This window comes from Schistocerca gregaria, chromosome 2, assembly GCF_023897955.1.
Source record: "Schistocerca gregaria isolate iqSchGreg1 chromosome 2, iqSchGreg1.2, whole genome shotgun sequence".
Taxonomy (NCBI): domain Eukaryota; kingdom Metazoa; phylum Arthropoda; class Insecta; order Orthoptera; family Acrididae; genus Schistocerca; species Schistocerca gregaria.
This window is the reverse complement of record NC_064921.1, coordinates 761,151,992-761,173,603: the sequence shown is the minus strand read 5'-3', so window position 1 is coordinate 761,173,603 and position 21,612 is coordinate 761,151,992. Positions and strand designations below refer to the sequence as shown.

Genomic DNA, 21,612 nt, shown 5'->3' with positions numbered 1-21,612 from the left:
TACGAAAAGAAAAAAAAAAGTTCGTGTGTGGGAATCGAAGACAGGTCCTTCGCTCTACAGCCTTGGTGGCTCCGCCAGAGCCTTTGCAGTTGCTAGCCTAATTGGTACATAAGCGGCTTTCGTAAAGTCAGTTTTCTCGATTTCTCAGAAGATATGCGTTTCAGCTATCTATCGATCCATTCAGTTCTGAGTCCACTACGCCTCTAGAACTTGGGACGATTTTCACTAAAATTGGCCAGTTAGTCTCATACACTGAGGGCTATGTACAAATTTAATTATGCATATAAGTAGTTCATCCATCTTGGGAAACGGGAATCTCAATGATTTTCGACTGTTATCGGTATCGATACTGGCGAGATATCGGTCGCGGGCATTGGAAGTCCGAATCAAAATTTCTACTGTAGTTCCTGAGACTAGCGGTACATACGTAAAGAAGCGAGCAGATGACTTCAGTTTATACACGTAGAGGGAGAAGATCTAATAAAATATTTTTGTTTACTTACTAAATCAGGACTTCAAATTACATTTTATATTTGCCCGCAGTAATATTTTTCTATGGGTGCAATGCAAGTTCCAACGGCAAAAAGTTACTTTTTGTGTGATATAATTACAGTTTATCAATTTTAGAATTTCTTCTCTTACTTATACTTTGAAATCTTCCTTCTTGCCAAATTTCATTATTCTATGTCAATGGGACTTTTCCTATAGGTTTTGAAGAGTGAGTTTGCGAGTATAGTAATATGTGACATAAATAACCATATCTTTTCATTGCATTGACTTAAAAGATTAAATGTTTCATACTAACAAGGAACGGCAAACCTATGCGTGTGAGATTAATCTGAAGTTGATACGCCCACTCGTTCCTAAGAAAATGAGGTCTTAATAGACGGACAGACAGGCAGATGGACAAAAAAAATGACAAAAATATTTTTTCATGTGATATAATTACAAATTAATAGTTTTCGGTTTCTTTTTACTTTACTTGTACTGTGTAACCTTGCTTCCTGGCAAATTTCATGATTCTAGGTCAACAGGAAGTACCCTATAAGTTTTAATGAGTGGATTTGCGAGTGTCAAAATATGTGACACAAATGACTGATCTCTTGGTTACATTGACTTAGAAGCTTAAATTTTTTACTCCATCAAGGAACCACAGCCTTCAGTATGTGACATAAATTTCAACTTGATATGTCTACCAGTTCCTGAGAAAAATGATTGTTAACAATGGACCACACTGACAAAAAGCGATCCTGTAAGGGTTCCCGTTTTTACCGACTGAGCTTCGGAACTCTGAAAAGGAGGAAGTGAGCCTCACTATCTCAGAGTCCTTCATTTTAGGCTGCACACAAGAAACTCATTATAACTATGATCGCTGCAGCGTTCCTGTTATTCTACTAAAACTGAGAACATTATTTTCTCGTACATTAAAGCTTTTGACACTCCTGTTTTCTGCCACAGAGGCAGAACGTGATAGTGGATTACAGAACTCCCAGCCATGTATCGTAATCTTTTAATCTTGTGTTACTGGTATAAAAAAATTATAGGTTATGTCTTCCATTTAATCTGATTTACAGACACCATCGAGCTCGGGGGAGGGGGGGGGGGGGGGGGGAGGGCGAGGGGGGCTCTACCTGCAAAATCATGGATCATCCATTAATGTCTTTGAGAACGAATTTCGCAATGAATGTAAAGCTGCTTCTGACATCTAAAGTTTCCAGTTTCCACCGTAACACTTTTAGCGTGGGCAAGACTCTGTCTCCCAGACCCTATCTGACGTACTAACAAATACTAGTTATCAATTATCAAATTATGTGCTGCATGAAGTCAATGTCCTTGAACCACAGACGACTGCAAATGCTTTTTGCAGAGTGATGTACTACAATATAGCGTAAAACCCGCTGAATTGGAATAGAATTTGTGAATGTCTAATAAGTAAATAAAAGAATGGTCTTTGGCACCTTGCATGGTGTCAATGCTTTCGGAGACCTTCATGTCAGTCTCACTATTTATTTAATAAAAATGCGCTCATCTAGTTGCTGGTTTCGAGAGGCTTAGAGGACCCCGTTCCACGCCAGGAGATTCGAACCCGGGACCTCCGCGCCTGCAGCCACAAGACCGTGGGAAGAGGCGTGACCTACATGTGATAGCTTGTGCAGCAGCTAAAGTCAACGCTGAGTGTCGAGATGTTATCCCGTGGTGTTACTTGTCACACAAAGCATTGGAGTAGCGCCGCTATTAAGGTCCGATATGAAATTCCCCAAAGAAAAGTTCTGCCACACCATTACAAGGCTGTTCCTTCCCTAAGAACCTTTTGCATCTGCATACATCTCTGAAAAACCGCAACGAAATGCATAGGTGAGGACACATAGCACAACACCACGTGTCGGGGTTTCTTTCTGTTTGAAATGAGTATTGAGCGTGAAAAGACCTCGGTGCCCTCTGCAGTCAGTATAATATCGTCTTCATGATTCCTACGGGAGCTTATTTTTGGAGCTTCACTTAATATTGGTTTGCGAAACCCTGTAAGTGGACTTTTGAAGGAGTATTGTCCATCTTCAAGCGGGCTACCAGTTCACGTTTTTCAGTATTTCCGTAACTTCGATGTAAATGATGTACGTCACACATGTTCTTGTTTGTACCTGAATAATTCTGGTAACAGATTATTTGCACAGCTAATGAGAACATCAGAAGCCTCATTAATAAAAAGAACTAACCTCCTATATCCAAATAGGAAATTGGAAGGATATATGGGATGAAAGCAGATCGCTGCATATCAGGCTGTCATACAGAAATCTTTGAAACTGATCGGATTCTTCTTTAAGTGTACAAGCTAACTGTAGCAGATCCTTCAGGTTAATGATTATCCTACAGAACAGTTCCTCGAATGCTGTGCCACAAAAGAGGATAGGAAACGCACACACTTGTAATAGTTAATGTTTACGAACCACCCTGAGGACGTTACTTAAGCTTTCTGAAACAGGTGGAAACATTTTTTAATAAGGTTAAGCAGACTTAACTATAGAACGACTGTTTGTGGGGACTTTAATATTGATTTTCTGACTGAGAGTACTGGTTAAGGGAACCTATAGTTATTGATTTTCAGCTTAGGAGAATTTTCTGCGACAAAATTCCTTATGATTTATGAAGTGCAAAGAGCAGCAGCAATTGAAAATCTGTTGTTATGGTCAACAACCTGCACTGTCAAGCCAAGAGTCAATGGTTTATTTGACAATGATGGTCAAATTTAAATAAAGAAATATAGACCACTACTGTGTTAAAAATGAAGTAAGTCCAAAGCTGCATTAGACGTTGTTACATGAGAGAAATGCGTCAGCTTTCTCAGGAGGTTGTTCAATTACTTCTTACTTTATATCGATTAATTATCGATTAATAATTATATATTAACTATTTTAGTAGCTGATACATTGTACCCGTTGATCGCTTAGTTCTGTTTTGGAATGAAGGAAGTACTCGCATTTTCATGCACAAATAATAAATTTTCTTGTTACAAGGAATTCTCTGAAAGGTTCCGACCTAAGCTGTAGATGGCATGTATACGTTCTGAATAACTGAATAACATGCCTAACGCACCTGTTGGAAAGTATAACCGTTTTAGGTGGCGTCCTGTGAGTTACGGAGACGTGCAGTTTGTATTTTGTTTACTATGATTGTGTGTGTGTGTGGCAGAGAGAGAGAGAGAGAGAGAGAGAGAGAGAGAGAGAGAGAGAGAGAGGGGGGGGGGGGGAGGGAGGGAGGGAGGAAGGAAGAGAGAGATGGAATGTTCATCAAGAATTTATAAAACGGAATTACGAACTGGGGGGGAAGTATTTGGGCTTTCAATATTTAGCCTTAACGAATATAATAGATGATTTGGCTTCGCCATCAGAGATTATTCTTCTTATTATTATTCGTCCGGCTGATTCAAACTTTTGCCGAACTGTATCTTGCTGCTTCGTGCAATTTGCTCCACGGGTACAGAACGTTGAATCCTAATCCTCCTTCATTATTCATGGAATTCACCAAAGCTCTTCTCATATACCACGATCTTTTAGTTTTACTTACGTTACGTGAGGGGTTTTAATGTGACGGCTATGGTACGAAGCAGGTAGCGGTCTGTACTAGTATAATGTAGTGCAAGTTTTATCACTTCTAAGGCAGCTGTCTTTCTTTATCAGCTAGATGAGGCAGACGGTTTCTATCAACAGCGGTCATTTAGCTTGTGAATATAGTTGTCGTGACACAATTTTTCTTTGAGTACCTATACGCGATTACAATGCCACAGAACTTTTTTCCTATGTCAAACATATCGAAGGTCATCTTCCCCATCATCGAAAAATTGGTCAATTTATCAACTAACAGCTTCAGTTGAGACTAAACTCTGTAAATTTTCACAACGTATTACACGTGTCCGTAAACGCTGCAAGGCGATAAGCTGACTGGATTAGTTCCTTTGGCGAATGTCTAACTAGATAGTGTTCTGAATATTTTACGAGATGTGTCAAAAGAGAAATGAGACTGATTCCATTACTTAGGAATTATTTGTCGTGTTGCATTAGTGCCAAGCTCTTTTGTGAGCTTGAACAGTGACATTAACTCTGTGACTGTCTCATTACTGATAGTGAGGTGCTACTGATATCTTAATGGTCTCTAAAATCGGTTTTGTAATATATTCTACGTAGTTTTTTCAAAGACAAAAGTAGTATCCAGAAAGTATGAGCGTCAGCAGGAGTTACATACTGTCCGACATTGGGACTTATATGATGTCTGAGTTACAGGACAGTCAACTGCTTATACGTTCAAACAGCGGAAAAATTACTGATGCTATTGTAAAACATTTAACCGTGAGCCCATCAAACTATCTGTTCAGCAGAATATGGAGATTCTTTCTCTCATCTTTGACTTCTGTGATCTTTACCTTCGATAATTTCTAAATGAACAGCTCTTTAAAAATCCCACTCACCCTTCTGAAACTGTGCCTGCTGATCATTGCAAATTATAATTACACAAGGGAATCTGTAGTGCCAAATTATTAACTACAATGCTACTCAGCTCAAGAAATTTCTAGACCTGATTGTGGTCGTACGTAGCAAGTGTGACACAAAATTATCTGTATTTGACTTATTAAAAAGTTCTGGTTCACTTCTCTACATTACAGTTAAAATAAGACATTTCGGAGAAAAGTAAATGTCGCTTCGCGGAGCGCTAAAAATACTTTTCTGGTAGCCACACCGAGAGTGGGGATCGGATAAATAGGCAAATAGGGTACTAAATTGACCAGAATGAGTTTTAGTTTTGCAGAAAAATAGAGTTTAATTGTTTGAAAGTAATCAAAATAATTAAGCAAACATAATTAGTGACTTTAGGGGAAAATTGAAATATTTCACGAAAAGCTGCTGCTAGCTAAGTAAATGAAGTGTCAAAAAATGGCAAATCACACCATAAAATGAAACTTTCTTTGTCTTGATCTAATTATTCTTAATAATAACAGAGTACTAAACGTTTTATTTATCACCAGCAAAACTTAAAAATAAATAAATGGAAGAGAACGATCAAATGCTTTGTGAAGCGATTTTTGTAAAAGATAGAAATAAAGTAGATTAGAGGAAAATTCGACGTACCTTTGAATGATGTTGAAAACCCTGTACTGCAAAGGATAAGCTGATCGAGAATTGAAATTTCAGTGTAAATTAGAATTTTGGAAAGAAATCTTCACTCTACAGCGGTGTGTGCACTGGTATGAAACTTCGTAGAAGATTAAAAGTATGTGTCAGACCGAGACTCGAACTCGTGACCTTTGCCTTTATTGTTCTTTGCATTTGGTGGGGGGCGGACGTCATATGACACCCGTTCAAATCCATCGTGGATCCATTCACTCAGTCTTTTTGTATTACAGGGGGCGCCAGACTGAGCTAGCCAAGCATGACACACGACCGGCCCTCACAGCTTTATTTCTGCCAGGATCTCGTCTCCTTCACAGAAGCTCTCCTGCGAACCTTGCGAGGTCCTGAGTTCAAGTTTCCGTGCGACACACAGTTTTAATCTACCGGGAAGTTTCAGAATTTTAGAATGTTGGAAACTGTTACAGGATATTTATCTGCTGGAATTTCAAGACCTGATCTCCTTGCGTCATTAATGTAGGAATATCTCATTCATGATTTCATGCATCATTCAAATGAGCGCAAAATGATTCTGTAATCTGCACTGTGCATCGCAGTTGAAGAACCACTTTCCAGAACACCGTAACTGCGGAGTACGAGTTTGAAATTGGGCTCAAAGGTGCATACAACGTTTTTCTGCAACGCTGAAAAAGCATGGCGACCAGCGACGTCGCCCTAGGCCTCGACGACAGTTCACACAACTTGTCGACACGCACAAAGAAACGGATGGAGCTCTTAAGTCCATGTGCCACGTAAGGTGGGTTAATGACGTCACTTTGGCGCCACATTTCACCGATATTTTGCCAAATGTCACTTGATGGGAAGGTCGTCACACTACCTCTTTCCCACATTTAACCTGTTCTTTTGAAGCCTCTGCAATGGAGGTCAGAACGGCGACCCCCTGCCTTCAAATCATGCGGTTTTCTTATGGGTGGTCGAAGAAAAAATTCTAGCCACACCATCGCTCAGATCAGACACGAGAAGGTCTCAAGGGGAGCATAAAAGACGTCAATGGAACCACTCCTTTTCCTTGGGGCGTTAATTCCCACACATTTCGCGGTCTAAACAGCTCACAGTGCGATAAGTTCTTGTCAACCTTCGGCACTGCTGACACCCCCAGACATACCAACCCTCCCCCTCCCCCGAGGACATTGTGGGGGTGCATATCCATTGAACATGATCATACATCTTTTCAGTGCAACATTATGCAATTTTTGCTTTCGTGTACAGGATGGAGCCGCTACGGACCATCCAAAATCATTCTACGGAATTTATGATCTGGAGCAGCAAAGACTGATTTTGCTTCTACAGCTGCCCTGTTTCACACTCTGCTGTGGCGTGATCACAGAGGGGTGTGACATTGAGAAAAGTGAGAATACAATGGCAAAGGCTCCCTCTAAGATCTCCATTTCAGCAACACCCTTGGTAGAGCCCACACACATTTATTGACAGTTTTAAAAATATGCCTTTAAAGAGAAATCCTGCGAAGTACTCCAGACGCCTGCAGGCAGGCAACTGACATCAGAGGAGCTAGAGTGGTTGCCTACCTGCAGGCATCTAGGGCCACTTCGCAGGTTTTCTCTGTAAGGGCACATTTTTAAAAATCTCAATAAATGTGGGTGGGTTCTACCAAGGGTGTTACCGAAATTAAGATCTTAGAGGGAGCCTTTGCCGTTGTATTCACACATATATCAATCTCACAGCCCCTCATGATCACGCCACAGGAGGGCTTGCAGCAATATGAGGTCTCGAAAACCATAAGCATGCTTTGCTGCTTCGGATCACATTCAGATTTTCTCCACAGTCTCCTTAGAGAGGGATTGAAACTTCCATTGGTGTTAGTAGCGTCGAAGGTTGTGAAGAATGTTGTCCTGTTACTCATCGCACTGACAGCTCGTTTCTAACCGTGAAATTTGGGGGAATCAATGCCCCAAGCAAAGGGGTTGTTTCTTTGACGCCCTTTAAGCCACTCTTGATTCCTTTTCGTGTCGGTTCTGAGCGGTGGTGTATCTGAAATGTTTTCCTAGTCTATCCAAAAGAAAACCGTGTGATTTCAACACCAAGTGTTACCGAGGTCTCAAAATAAGGGGTGAAACATGGATAAGAGAGAGTGTGACGACCTTCCCATCATGTGACAAGTCCACGGTGGCATTGGACTGAATTGTGGTGAAAGTTGGTGCCAAAGTGATGTCATTAACCCACCTTCCGCGTCACATTAACTTCTGAGCTCTGGCCTTTTTTTCGCAAGTGTCGACACCATGCTCTTTGGATCATCGTGGAACCCAATGGTGACGTCGCAGTGCGTCACACTTTCGCACCGTTACAGACATACGTTGTTGGCGCCTTTGAGTCAACCTGCAAACTTACACGTCGCAATGGAAGACTATCACAAGGTTTCGAGAAAGTGGTCCTTTAATTATGTTTCTCAGTGTATTTTATTATCTTTCTGATTTCTTCGCCTCTGGTGTTTCTGTCTCCACTTTATATAAATTGACGAGAGCATTTGCCACGCTACCGAAAAGCTGCTATATAGTCGCTCCTGGGAATACCCAAAATATTTTCTTGCAAAGTAAATGACACATTTAATTCTACAATTCATTTTCTTCGATAAATGCTAACGTATGTGAGTCCGACTTTTCAGTAATGACTACTCTATTAAATTTCTCTTGCTATCCCCTCAGATACATGAAACTTTTTTAAGTTAAGTGAGACTTCCATACAATATCGAAACTGCTTTAGAAGTTAAATTACTTTGAATTGCTATTTCCGTGAATGTAGTACAGACAAGACAATTTTCGTAAGGAAATGAAAGTATCTTGTCAGTTTTTCTTGCCTCTTAGGGAGTGGCCAAATGCTTCTTCTATTGCCCCCTCCCCCCACCCCCTCCCAGGACGGAATCAGTGTATCCCATCTGTCTACGTCTAGTGTTACCCCACGTGAAAGTTTGAGAACGCTTTTTCTAAACGTTTTGTTACAAGCCCAGTATTCACCTTGACCGCACACATCGCCTAAAGGCCACATCCAGGCTGTCCAGCTGTCCGGCTCTTTCAGTTAATGTGCCGGCCGGGTTCTATCCTCTGGTTCGCCTCCCCGGAAGCAGCGTCTTAACGCGCATGGCTATCCTGGTGGGATTCTTCTGTCTCGGCATGTTAGCTGGAATCTAGTACTCCTTCATAAATTTCACAAAACCTTTAGATATGTTGTTGTTGCTGCCCATGTTGTAATATTTAGCCCGAAGGCTGATTTGATGCACCATTTCCTCGTTTGTTTATCCTGTGCAAGTCTTTTCATCTCTACATAACTACCGCAATCCGCATACATTTGAACCTTAGTATCGTATTCAAGTCGTGGCTTACTCCTACAATTTGAATCCCCCCTCCCCCTCAATCTCACCATTACCGATTTAGCTATTCTTTTTTTTTACCTCTTAATCTGTCATATCAAACTATTCCACCTTCTAACCAAACCGTACCATGAACCTCATTTCTACCCAACTCGATTCAGTGCCCTCTCATTGGTACTGGATCTATGCGTCCAATTTTCACCATACTTCTGTAACGTCAAATTTTCGCCATACTTCTGTAACGCCAAATTTGAAAGCTTCTATTCTTTTACGTACTTTTACATACTCCTGTTAAGTATTCATCTTTTGAATCTGCAGCTGTCGTTCTATCTATCAATATTTGCAGTTAAATTATAGGTTATGGGTTCCGGCTTTTTACCCAAAGAAGAAGAATCAGTCACAACAAAGAATGAGTAGTAACAAGTATATACGCAAAACATTTTGACACGCCAAATATCATTCTTTTAAAAATCAAGGGATGTGTTAAACTGCCGACGAAATTTACATTTACCTCTTCTGGTCTGCAGATGATGACAAGCTATCAGTGCAGAACACTATATAGTTGGTCCTGCAAAACCACATAATTTAAAATTACGCTAAGAAGCAAAACGAACAAATCTTTCTTTAGACCTCACTTCGTAAAATCAATTATAATCTAAAATGTATTTCACTTTTTGCAGTTTTACAGTAAACAAAAAAACCCACTAACGATGGCATAAATGTGCTGAAACATATCTGGTTAAAAAGAAAAAGCGATGTGTTTGAAAAAAGGCGGAACCTATATCCTATAACGCCTGTTAAGTTCAGGTAGAAAAAACATCTGATAAGTATACGTGGAACAATTTCGTACAAAATGTAACATTTCTTGCACTGCTGCTCCAGTTAAATCTCCTTTCATTGTTAGTAAAAATCTTTCATATAAATATTATGTTTAATAGAATTTGAACCTACAGACAAGAAAGATAAGTAATTACTCTCTTTCTTTGAGTGTGTATGTTTTCATGTACCTAGTGTGGATAGACAGGGTTGTAAGTCTTTTAATACTTTTTAAGTACTGATTGGTTTAACTCTTGTCTGCTCAGACCGGAACCTGACAGTTTCAGGATTCATAAAAATACGATGTAATTCCCAATGAATTTCATTTATACGCTATTTTTTAATTTTATTCAAAACTGTCTCTATTTGTTTTCTCCAAGTAGTTCAAAGATTTCATGCAAAGGGCGTTCGAGTGCGTAGTTTTCTGCTCGAGCAGCCGCTGCAGGTATTTTTATCACCACTTGTCACTTTGTCACCGATCTATTTGTATTAACACAAGTAACACTGCATCGGAATCAAGAAGTACTAATAGAGTGTAGTTGAGTGTGATGCTGTACATTGCTCTATTGATAATTGCCAGGCGAACAATACTGTGAAAAACACTCATTGCAATAGAAAAAGAAGCACAATCTGCGTTTCACAGGAACTGATCATTTATGTTAAGGAAAGGTTATTGGAAGAAGTATTATCCAGCACCAAACACACAGTTAAAAAATCGTTTTATTGACACGTTTTGTTAGTTGCAAACGGATTGTATAGCTTGTTACATGAAATAAGTTAATAAATAGTGCTTCATTAGTGGACTAGAGTCTCGGGAAGTTTCCCAAGCGTCCCAAAACAATTAACTGATTACAGTGAGAGGAAGTAGTTTTTGTTTCCTCATTTACACAACAGAAGAAAAATCAGGTTAGTTAAAGCAGAGCTACGTTTTCAGTCTTTGAATGGTTGGAAGCACACATATTCTTATAGTAAAATTGTGTATTTATGGACAGGAGTTAGCAAAAAAGAGTGTAACATTGGAGCCATGCTGAAGATTGGGGCAATGCGGTACGTCTCAAGCGATGGGGCCGATATAGCATGACACAGACGTGTCATTTATTAAAAAGCCTTCTTTGCTAAAATCTACGGAAGTTAAATTCTATTACCTGCGTGCAAGAATTTATTTTTCACCAAACAACAGATTTTCGAGCAAATCAAGAACTATGCATCAAGATCGGGTTTTCTTCGGTGATAACATTTTAGTGCCTCATTGTTCCTATCTGGAGGTAAATGCAGGCCACATGTACTACAGAATGCGGAGTATAGAAAAAACAAGATAGGAATTTTATTATTTTCTGGAAGAGTAATAGAAAATTTAAATAATTAAATATACAACCACGCGTACGACGATGGATACCGTTATACAGGGTGTTACAAAAAGGTACGGCCAAACTTTCAGCAAACATTCCTTACACACAAATAAAGAAAAGATGTTACGTGGACATGTGTCCGGAAACGCTTAATTTCCATGTTAGAGCTCATTTTAGTTTCGTCGTCTACGCTTCCACCTACGCTCAGTGGAGCACGTTATCATGATTTCATACGGGATACTCTACTTGTGCTGCTAGAACATGTGCCTTTACAAGAACATTTTGAACATTTCCTGTAACAAAGTGTTTGAAGTCACGCTGGTACGTTCTTTCGCTGTGTGTTTCCATTCCATGATTAATGTCATTTGAAGAGAAGTAATAAAATGAGATCTACATGTCCACATAACATATTTTCTTTCTTTGTGTGTGAGGATGTTTCGTGAAAGTTTGGCCGTACCTTTTTGTAACACCCCGTGTAAAGCATCGAAAGCTAACTACAATAACTTACAATTTTAAGCGATAAGTTACAACTACTCTGTTATTGAATGTGGTTGAATGGTGGAGAAGGGGGACTGGCTTACGAGATGATGTATTCTGACCGTAAATAAATACGTAATCCCTTCGCGGAAGGGATCCTTATGATCTACAATAAACTGATCCTACGTTTCCTAGGTAATCGGGATGGCATGACTGATTCTGGCCAACGTAGAGTTCGGGACCTGAATCCCATTTCACTGCCTACAGTTGAGACGTTGGCGTGGAGAACCTGAGGTTTGGCTGTCGGGGCGGGTAGCACTGCGCTGCTGGTAGTGTGTCGACGCGCGTGGCTCGTGTGGGGCACGGCTAGGGAAGCAGCCTGGCGCCGAGGGCCAGCAGAGGCCGCGTCGCCGGCGCTACGACCCACCTCCCAGGATGTCCTCCACGAAGCGCTCCAGGTAGTCCTCGTCATCGTCGTCGTCGTCGGCGGCCGCCGCGGCGCCCTCGTCATCGTCGTCGTCGTCGTCGTCGTCGTCGTCCGTTATGTCGTCCAGGTCGACGTCCTCGTCGTCATCGTCATCGTCGTCGTCGTCGTCAGTCGAGGCTGCAGGCGCGCCCGCCTGCTGGCGGCCCGTCTCGCCGTCGACGGCCCGCGAAGACTCTGCGGGGGCGGCGGGGGCGGCAGCGGGGGCGGCGTCGCAGACAGCATAGGCCAGCGCGGCCAGCAGCGCCACGCACAGCACCCACTTCATTCTGCAACACACCGCAAACCGTGCCGTCAGCCTTCATCACATCACGCACAACTCTAACGACGGACTCTGGGAAACAGTATTAGTTTAAAGGGGGGGGGGGGGGGGGGTAGGACGTCAAAGGGGGCCGACTTGGAGCAGGAGAGGCACCACAGGACATTTTAATTCCCACTGTCTACATATACTTTTACAAATAAATTCATAAAAATAACAGCGTGACCAGGAACGATTCAGGATTCATACCCATAGCAGTGGAAGCTCAAAAACGTAACAAAATACAGAATGAGATTTTCACTCTACAGCGGAGTGTGCGCTGATATAAAACTTCCTGGCAGATTAAAACTGTGTGCCAGACCGAGACTCGAACTCGGGACCTTTGCCTTCCGCGGGCAAGTGCTCTACCAACTGAGCTACCCAAGCACAACTCACAGCCCGTCCTCACAGTTTTACTTCAGCCCGTACCTCGCCACCTACCTTCCAAACTTTACACAAGCTCTCCTGCGAATCTTGCAGAACTCCTGCTCCTGAAAGAAAGGATATTGCGGAGATATGGCTTAGCCACAGCCTGGGGGATGTTTCCGTAATCATATTTTCACTCTGCAGCGGAGTGTGCGTTAGTATGAAACTTCCTGGCAGATTAAAACTGTGTGCCGGACCGTGACTGGAACTCAGGACCTGCAAGATTCGCAGAAGAGCTTCTGTAAAGTTTGGAAGGTAGAAGGCGTGATACTGGCAGAAGTAAAGCTGTGAGGAGGGGGCGTGAATCGTGCTTGGGTAGCTCAGTTGGTAGAGCACTTGCCCGCGAAAGGCAAAGGTCCCGAGTTCGAGTCTCGGTGCGGCACACAGTTTTAATCTGCCAGGAAGTTTCGTAACAAAACACTTTTTTTTACATGTGAAAATTCATAATTTTTTGCTATAGGTACACTTTTCTTCCTAAGTAAGAGAGATTCTTCGATGGCTTTTGCACAGCATACAAATCATAGTTACAGGTGTATGAAACTCTAGAAGTTATTTAATTCATGAGAAAATGAATGAACTGTTACATGTTAAACTTCATGTTTAGAAAAAGTTCAAGTTTTATAGTTCATTATCTCAATTTTTTCCACAGTTTTTTAATAGATTTGGAAAATTCTAAAGTTTTATACGCCTGCAACTACTGTTTGTATGCTACGAAAAATTCACCGAAGAATCTCTCTTACTTAGGAAGAAAAGTGTACCTATAGCAACAAAAGCAGCCAGTAATAAGCGGAAAAATGATGAAATTTCACATGTAAAAAAAAAGGTATTTTGCTAAGTTTTTGAACTTCCACTGCGATGAGTGTGAGTCCTCAATCCTTCCTGGTCATGGTGACAAAGTTTTATGAATTTATTTGTAAAAATATAGACAGTAGAAATTAAAATGTCCTGTGGTGACTCTCCTGCTCCAGGTCGGCCCGTTTGACGTCCTACCCCCCTTAATACACTATCTGATCAAAAGTAACCGGCCACACCTACATTGCGCAACGGAATTAAAGGATTACTTTTCGAAACCCCGTAATTGCTTCCTATCGTTATGTTTAAGTTTGAAATTCGGTTCAAAGGTGCTTACAACTTTTCTCTGTAATGGTGCGTGACACCCTGTGGCTTCACCCATGGGCTCTGCGACGCTTCCAACAGCAAGGCGCCAACACATGGGAAAAAAAAATGCCACAGCTCGGAAGGTCATGTGAGTTGTAAGGTGGGTTAATGATGTTACATTGGCACCAAATTTCATCACAATTCTGCCCAAAGCCTCCGTCGACTTATTACATGTTGGGAAGGTGTCACAGTCCCTCTTACCCATGTTTCACCCCTTCTTTTGTCGTCACTGAGGTGGCGAATGGAACCGCAACACCCAGAGTTGAAATCACGCCGTTTTCTTATGGATGGCAGAGCAAAACATTTTAGACACGCCATCGTTCAGAATCGGCACGAAAAGGTCTCATAAAGGGTGACAATGAAACCGCCCCTTTCCGTAGGGTATTGATTCCCAATCATTTCGCAGTCGAAACCGACAGCTCGCAGTATGGTGGGCAACAGCAAGATGTTCTTGGCAACCATTGAAACTGCTGGCACCCTCGGACATTTCAAACCTTCTCTAAGGACACTGTGCGACTATATCCGCATTGAATGTGATCACGCCCCTTTGGGGTACAGTGCGACCGCAATTTTTGCTCTCCTGTACATGATGGAGCCACTACGGATCATTCAAAATCATTTCATGAACTCTGAACGTAATCCGCAGCAGCAAAAGGTACTTTTGATTTCCCAAACCTCCTGTTTTCCAACCTCCAGTGGCGTGGTCACGCTGGAGTGCAACATGAACATGCGCATGAATAAAATTAAGACCCCCCGGTTTGGTAACACCCTCAGTGCCAACCACGCACATCTATTGAGCCCATTAGTAATGTACCTTTCGCCTAAGGGTTAGGCAACCGCTTCGAAAACCCTTGGATTGGTTTTTCTACTTTCAGGCGCTAGAGCAGCTTTCAGGTTGAATTGATGTCGAAGTTACAGACAGGTACGTTTGTAAGGTGCGCAACAAAGTAGCGTCGGTGGCACCAGGGATGTTCCAAAACTGGAGGGTATTACATATACCCTTTGCCAGTTTATTTACGTGCATGTTAAAGTACAAAAAAATAAAATGTTCAAATGTGTGTTAAATCTTATGGGACTTAACTGCTAAGGTCATCAGTCTCTAAGCTTACACACTACTTAACCTAAATTATCCTAAGGACAAACACACACATCCTTGCCCGAGGGAGGACTCGAACCTCCGCCGGGACCGGCCGCACAGTCCATGACTGCAACGTCTTAGACCGCTCGGCTAATCCCGCGCGTCAAAGTACCCTTTGCTGCTTAGAATCACGTTCCAATTCCGTTGAATGTTTATGAACGCTCCCTGGTGGTTCTAACCTGTAAACGACAGCAAAAATTGCTGTCGCACTGCATTCCAAAGGGGTGCGATCACGTTAAATGCGGACGCAGCCTCACAGTGTCCTATAGAAGAGTTGAAAGTTGCGAGAGTATCAAAGATTGACAAGAACAGCTTCCTGTTGCTCAACACATTGCGAACTGTCGTTTTCGACCGCAGATTGTGTGGGAGTCAACGTCCCAGGAAAGGAGTGATTTCACTGTCACCCTTTATAACACCCCTTGAGGTCTTTCCATGTCGGTTTTGAAATGTTTCCTCGCCCACCCATAATAAAACAGCGTGGTTTGATCGCTGGGTGTCTTGGTTCTGATCACCATCGCACAGACGTCAATAGAATGGGTGAATTTTGGTTAAGAGGGGCTATGACGATCTCCTCACCATGGAACAAGTCCACTATGATTTCCTTTTCCACCCTTGTGTTATCTTAACCTGTACACTATCTTTAATGCCCTCGTTGTTGAATGCATGTCGAACACCAACCTCCTTTACTTCCTTGAAGGTTGTCTAGTGTTGAAATTTGAATATTTTGGTATGACAGCGTCTGTAAAACTGTTGTGTTACAAGACCTTGCGAAGGAAAAAAGAAAGGAAAGAAACTCGTTAGAGACGGATCACGGATAGGGGGTTTAAAGGTATGATTCTTCAGTTCCACGTGCTGTTCGCTTGGCTACGTAGAAAGATCGATTTCGTTTTGGGAAGTAGATGGTGTGCTGCAGAGAACACGGTCTGGAGGAGGGACGATCAGATATGACGAGCAGTCAACACCAATACCGCTAGTGGTCGAGCGTCAGTCCAGAAGGAGAACGATGGAAGGACCTCACTGGAGAAACTATTCCGGTTTTCGCCTAAAACGATTTAGAGGAACTAAGCCGAGTCGTACTCCTTCAGAGTACGATCAGAAAGGAAGATATCAGATTAATGTTACATCGACATCAGGATAAATTCTGGGGAACTACAGAAAGCGAGATTATGCAGTTAAGTATAACATGTAGGATGCACAAATAAAGCGTGATTCCTCAGTCTGCTTGAAAGGAAAGTAGGTACTGAGTAGTCAGCGCTTGGAAGAAACTAGAGCACTGTAAAATGCGGAAGAGCGCTTGGTTATTTCATAACGCATTACTCATTTGTATCTAAGAATTGAGGTGAGAGAGAGGCAGAGACAGTCTGTATCCAGGACAAATAATTGTTTTTTTTTTTTTTTTTTTTTTTTTTTGGTGTCACCAGCATGTCTACAGATTTTTTCTAAATGATTCCCTATGCGTAGTGAGTGGGTTGTTGGGTTCACACCTGCTTCTAGCTCAAGTAAACAGTACGCAGACAATGTAACACGCGAACACCCGTTACACAACGTCATAACGGGTAGGTAGAAGCCTTATGTACTGCCCTATCATTTCCCCATTCCGACTTGTGGTGCCATCGGTGTCAGGCGGGTCACGAACTACTAAAGTTCATAGTCTCTGACATTGAGCAATATCATCATAAACGATCACTTCACAGGTGGAATGAGAAATATTGTTGTTGTGGTCTTCAGTTCGGAGAGTGGTTTGTCCTGCAGCTCTATCCTGTGCAAGCGTCTTCATGTCTGAGTAACTACTGCAACTTAGATTCTTCTGAATCTGCACACTGTAATTATGTCTTGGTCTCCATATACAATTTTTAACGCCCCCCCCTCCCCTCCCACACACACACACACACACACACACACACACACACACATACACACACACACACACACACACACACACACACACTTCCCTCCAGTAGTGAATTAGTGATCCCTTGATATCTCAGAAAGTGTCCTATCAACCGATACCTTCTTCTAGTTAGGTTGTACCACAAATTTCTTTTCTCCTCAGCTCTGTTCAGTACCTCCTCATTAGTTACGTGATATATCCATCTGTTTAAACTGTTTGTCGTTCGTGCTACATTTCCGCACAAACGTCATAAACGAAACTACAGCTACACGAAACACAGCGAAATGTTTCGAAAGGACGGAAATCTTTAAGTATGAAAAACAGGGCACCGAAGAACATGAGTAATCAATTTACAAATAGTTCGCAGTTCTCATTCCAATCATACTGCCGACTACAGCCCTGAATAAAGTTTATCTTGACAAAGAAGAATCGATGTTGACGCACTGTTTTGAAGAATAGTAGCTCATCTTTCATTTTTGGAAGATTTGAATGATACACAAATCTTCCAGAGCCCTGAAATGATTCTAATCAAGTGAAGCTAACAGTGGAAAAATTCGAGTATGACATCTAAGAAAGGTGATTGCTGTTTGAAGAATCACTTGACGCAGCGCGTCACGCTAGTCTATCCAAGCCCCTTCATCTCACTATAACTACTGCTGCCTACACAGGCTACATTTGGACTTGCTACTAGTGGGAAATATGGATAAGACAGCTGCCGTTTCAGCATCACTGACGCAAAACCAAATCAAATCACAAGTAAAAAGAACAAGGATCGAACAGGCAGCGATATTAAATGCCGTGAAGTACAGTGGCAAGCAGGTCTTTGAGGAATAGGGACGGGTGGGGGATCCAGCACATATATAGTGACGTCACTTACGGTGTCTGTCCTACGTCCATGCTCAGTAGTTCAGCAAACCGCTGAGAACAAGAGCGTCGAGTATGAAGGGCCGTGTGACCTGGAAGTGGAATGTACTTGGGAGTCGCGCTTTGAAGACGCTGTCTTGTCCACACACACACACATACAAAGAGGGAAAGAGACACAAAGAAAGAAAGGGAGACAGAGTGGGGATCATACTAAATCGACCGGTTATCGTCAGTTATCGAACCGAAAATGGCTGGACAAGTATTGCGACAATGCTAATCAATATGAGCTACAGTTATATACGCTCTAGATTGCTAGGCAAGTTGTTAGTAAGGGCTGATAAGCAACACATGCAATCACAGCTACTTGCATATTAACTACTGCAGTTCGTGATGGAAAAAGCATCTGCTTTAGAGTACGTAGTGATGCTGCTATACAATTAAAGAACAACACCCGCAAGTGGTGAAGAAAAAGAACTAAATGCGTAAAGTGATAACGTAAACACTTCATCAAAGTTTCCTGGATTTTCCTGTTCTCACAAACTTCGGGCGAAAAATATTAATTAACATCTTTAGTTCTCTCGCAGGGAATTAGTATCGTCAACGAGGATGGCACCTTTCTGACAGATCATGTGGCCACCCTAACGCAACGTGAGGAGATCCACCTTACTGTTTTAGCCCCGTTGCTGGGATCTTCTTCACTACTATGCTGTTCGAATGACTGAACACTATCCTTCTCTTCGGTTATCGGTGTTTCGGTGTGAAGAATTCTCGATGATGCCTGTCTCACTTAATAGCTTGCTACCGGGTGTTCTGTCGAGTTTCTTTTCCATTTTCTGCATAATATCTCGATGACCGACCGATCCGTCCTCTTCACGAGTTGCGAGTTTTGCTGTTATGTGTACTCGCTGCCTGGACTCCAACCAGACTGTGACTATTGTTGGTATTACGCCGCTATTTAGAGCCGAGTTAGATTCCTGATGTCCACTACGCCCATTTATGCTCATTCGTTTTCTTAGAGCCGGCGTTGATATTCCATGAAGCGCAAATTCTCTCAGCGTTTTCCAACTCTCATGTATATTATGACCGGCGAGATTTTAATAAATTGAATTCCGCATACTGAGCGTTATTTAAATAGAAATCGCCCTCCCTGTTTATTAGGTTTTCTGACATCTTTATTTCGATTAACTCCTCAATAGTACTTCCCAGAAACTTGGCGTTTGCACAATACTGGTCTCATTTTATTTCATTTCATGATTATTTTCGAAGCCCTAAAGGAGACAGCCTAGTCAGTTGTCGAAATATTGCTCGTAAAATGGAAACAACAGCTCGGCGGATGACCCGGTGATACATTATTAATCAACCGCGTCGAGAGAACATGCGAGATCTGGCTTATTTGCTCGGCCTAAACTCTATGTTCAGTACCTGAAGCTGCGTGATCCTGGAGGAAACTCTGGGAAGAGACTGAAATGTTTGGGTGAACTGTATCGCCCAGAAAGTTTTTTATCGTTTGACGACATCAGTGAGCACCCATACACGCATTTGGAATCAAAGATATATATGAGGTTGTTCATCAGCTCTAGACTAGTCGAGTAGTTAAGACAACTGTACTCGAACTATTACGGAGACGTGCTGCTCGGATTGTTCTGGTGCAGCCCAACATGAAAATGTACCAAAGATGCTCGGGGAACTTAGAAGATAATGTTTGGGAGGAAGGCAACGTTTCATTTCATTTACATCAGAAAGATGTCGTTGCTCTTGCGAAAGTCTATTGGGAAAATTTGGAGAACATATATACAAGGAAGGCTGTGCTGCTATTTACTACGATATTTGTGTATCTTGCGTTGGAAGGAAGATTAGGTTTTACCGACCCGTCCATGACGGGGACACTGGGAACGAAACCCAAATCAAGCTCAGACTGCTGAACAAACTTTCGTGGCATCTGCTTTAAGCGATTTAAGGAAATCACGGAGAACCCAAATCTGTATGGCCGAACTGACTTTTAACCGCCATCCTCTTGAATACGAGTCTAGTGTCTTACTAATACATCACTTCGCTAGTGTTTCGCACAGGAAGCACGAGAAAGTGGTGTAAGAGTTTAGGGCGCGTAATTAGGTGTTTAGACATTCAATTTTCCTAGCGCTTTACTAATGGAATAGCATAGAACATAGTTATATTCATTCGGCCTGAAATCTTATTGACTGGTGTTCAGTTGGCTTCCGTGATGAGTCCCGATTCGAAGTGAACCCAGATGGCCAGCGAAGTCGTGTCTGTAGACGCTTCGGATAGCAGAAGAATACCAGCGTCACCGTCGTCCGCCATAATGGTGATCTGCGGTGGGTCCCTTTGGTTATCATCTGCGATACTCATACAGCACAGCGGTACGTCTACGATATTGTACGCCACGTTTTGTTGCCCTTCATGGCAATGCATTCGGGGCTTACATTTCAGCAAGATAATGCCCGCCAGTACACAGTGAGAGTTTCTACTGCTTCGTGCTTGCCATATCCTACTTTGGCCAGCAAGGTCGCCGGATTTCTCCCCAACTGAGAACGTTTGGTACATTATGGGCATAGCCCCCCAACCATCTCGGGAGTATGAAGATCTAACGCACCAATTGGACAGAATTTGGAATGGAGACCCAACAACTCTGTCAATCAGTGCCAAGCAGAATAACCACTCGCATAAGGGCCAGAGGTGGACCAATGAGCTACTGACTAGCTTCAATAAATCGTCTAATTTTTCTAAAATTGTAATAATTTGTTTCTTTGTACATGTACGTCATATTCCGTCCCATATGGGGATAATTCCTTGGCGTTGTGTGTCTCCTTTTTTTTTAAAGCGTTCATGTACAAGAAGTTGTTTATTGCTTGAAACTTACATTCTGAATCTACTACATCTCGTTTCTGAACCTTTCACACGGATTACGAACTAATGATAATAGACATCGATTGATATTTCCACATTCAATACATAGGGACACTGTTGCGCGACTCACCTCTGACATCTTTATCCGGAAGAAGAAGGAAGGTTTTGTTTAACGCCCCGTCGACGACGAGTCTGTAGAGACGGAGCACGAACTCGGGTACGGAGGGGATGGTGAAGGAAATTGGCAGTGTCTTTCCGAGGTAACTATCCCGGGATTCACCTTAAGCGGTTTAGGAAAAGCACAGAAAACCAAAATCTGGACGGCCGGACGGTGGATTTTAACTGTCGTCCTCCCAAAAACGAACCCAGTGTCTTACCGTTACGTCACCTCGCTCAACCGATCAGGAAGGAATTGGCGTCAATAGCCTTTTCTGCCACGCATTGCCGTTGGGGATAAGCTCTTCGGGAAGCACAGTAGTTACTTACTGTAAAACCGGATTGTCAGTGCGAGAAGTTTCAGAGGGGGCGCCGGTCTCGGAGGTAGATTTGTGAAGCTGCCGCTGAGGCCTGGTGTGAACCGGAAGACGACAAGGCGGCAGGAAGGCCGCAGAGGTCGCGTCGGCCGGACGTGGCACACTTGGCTGCGCCGCAAGTGTGCCGCACCAAATACCGGCGCGTCCGCTTTCCCCGGCCGTAAGCTCCCGTCCCGCACCTGCGCCGACGCCGCCTAACACACTTGCCCAATACCGGTCCGCTGACATCCCTCTTGCTGGCCCCATTACTCGGTACAATGATACGATTTTTTACACCACGCAGTTCAAGAAGAAACAGACGTGAGGGTGATTA

General features: G+C 42.6%; 1 protein-coding gene across 1 annotated transcript in view; it reads right to left on the bottom strand.

Annotated features, from left to right (window-relative positions):
* Positions 1 to 21,612, bottom strand: part of LOC126335963 (germ cell nuclear acidic protein-like) — a 141,912-nt gene that overhangs the window by 66,398 nt on the left and 53,902 nt on the right. Inside the window, exon 4 of the mRNA XM_049999439.1 lies at positions 12,070 to 12,395. Within this exon, the coding sequence (XP_049855396.1) occupies positions 12,070 to 12,395 (326 nt within the window). The remainder of the gene's footprint in view (positions 1 to 12,069; positions 12,396 to 21,612) is intronic.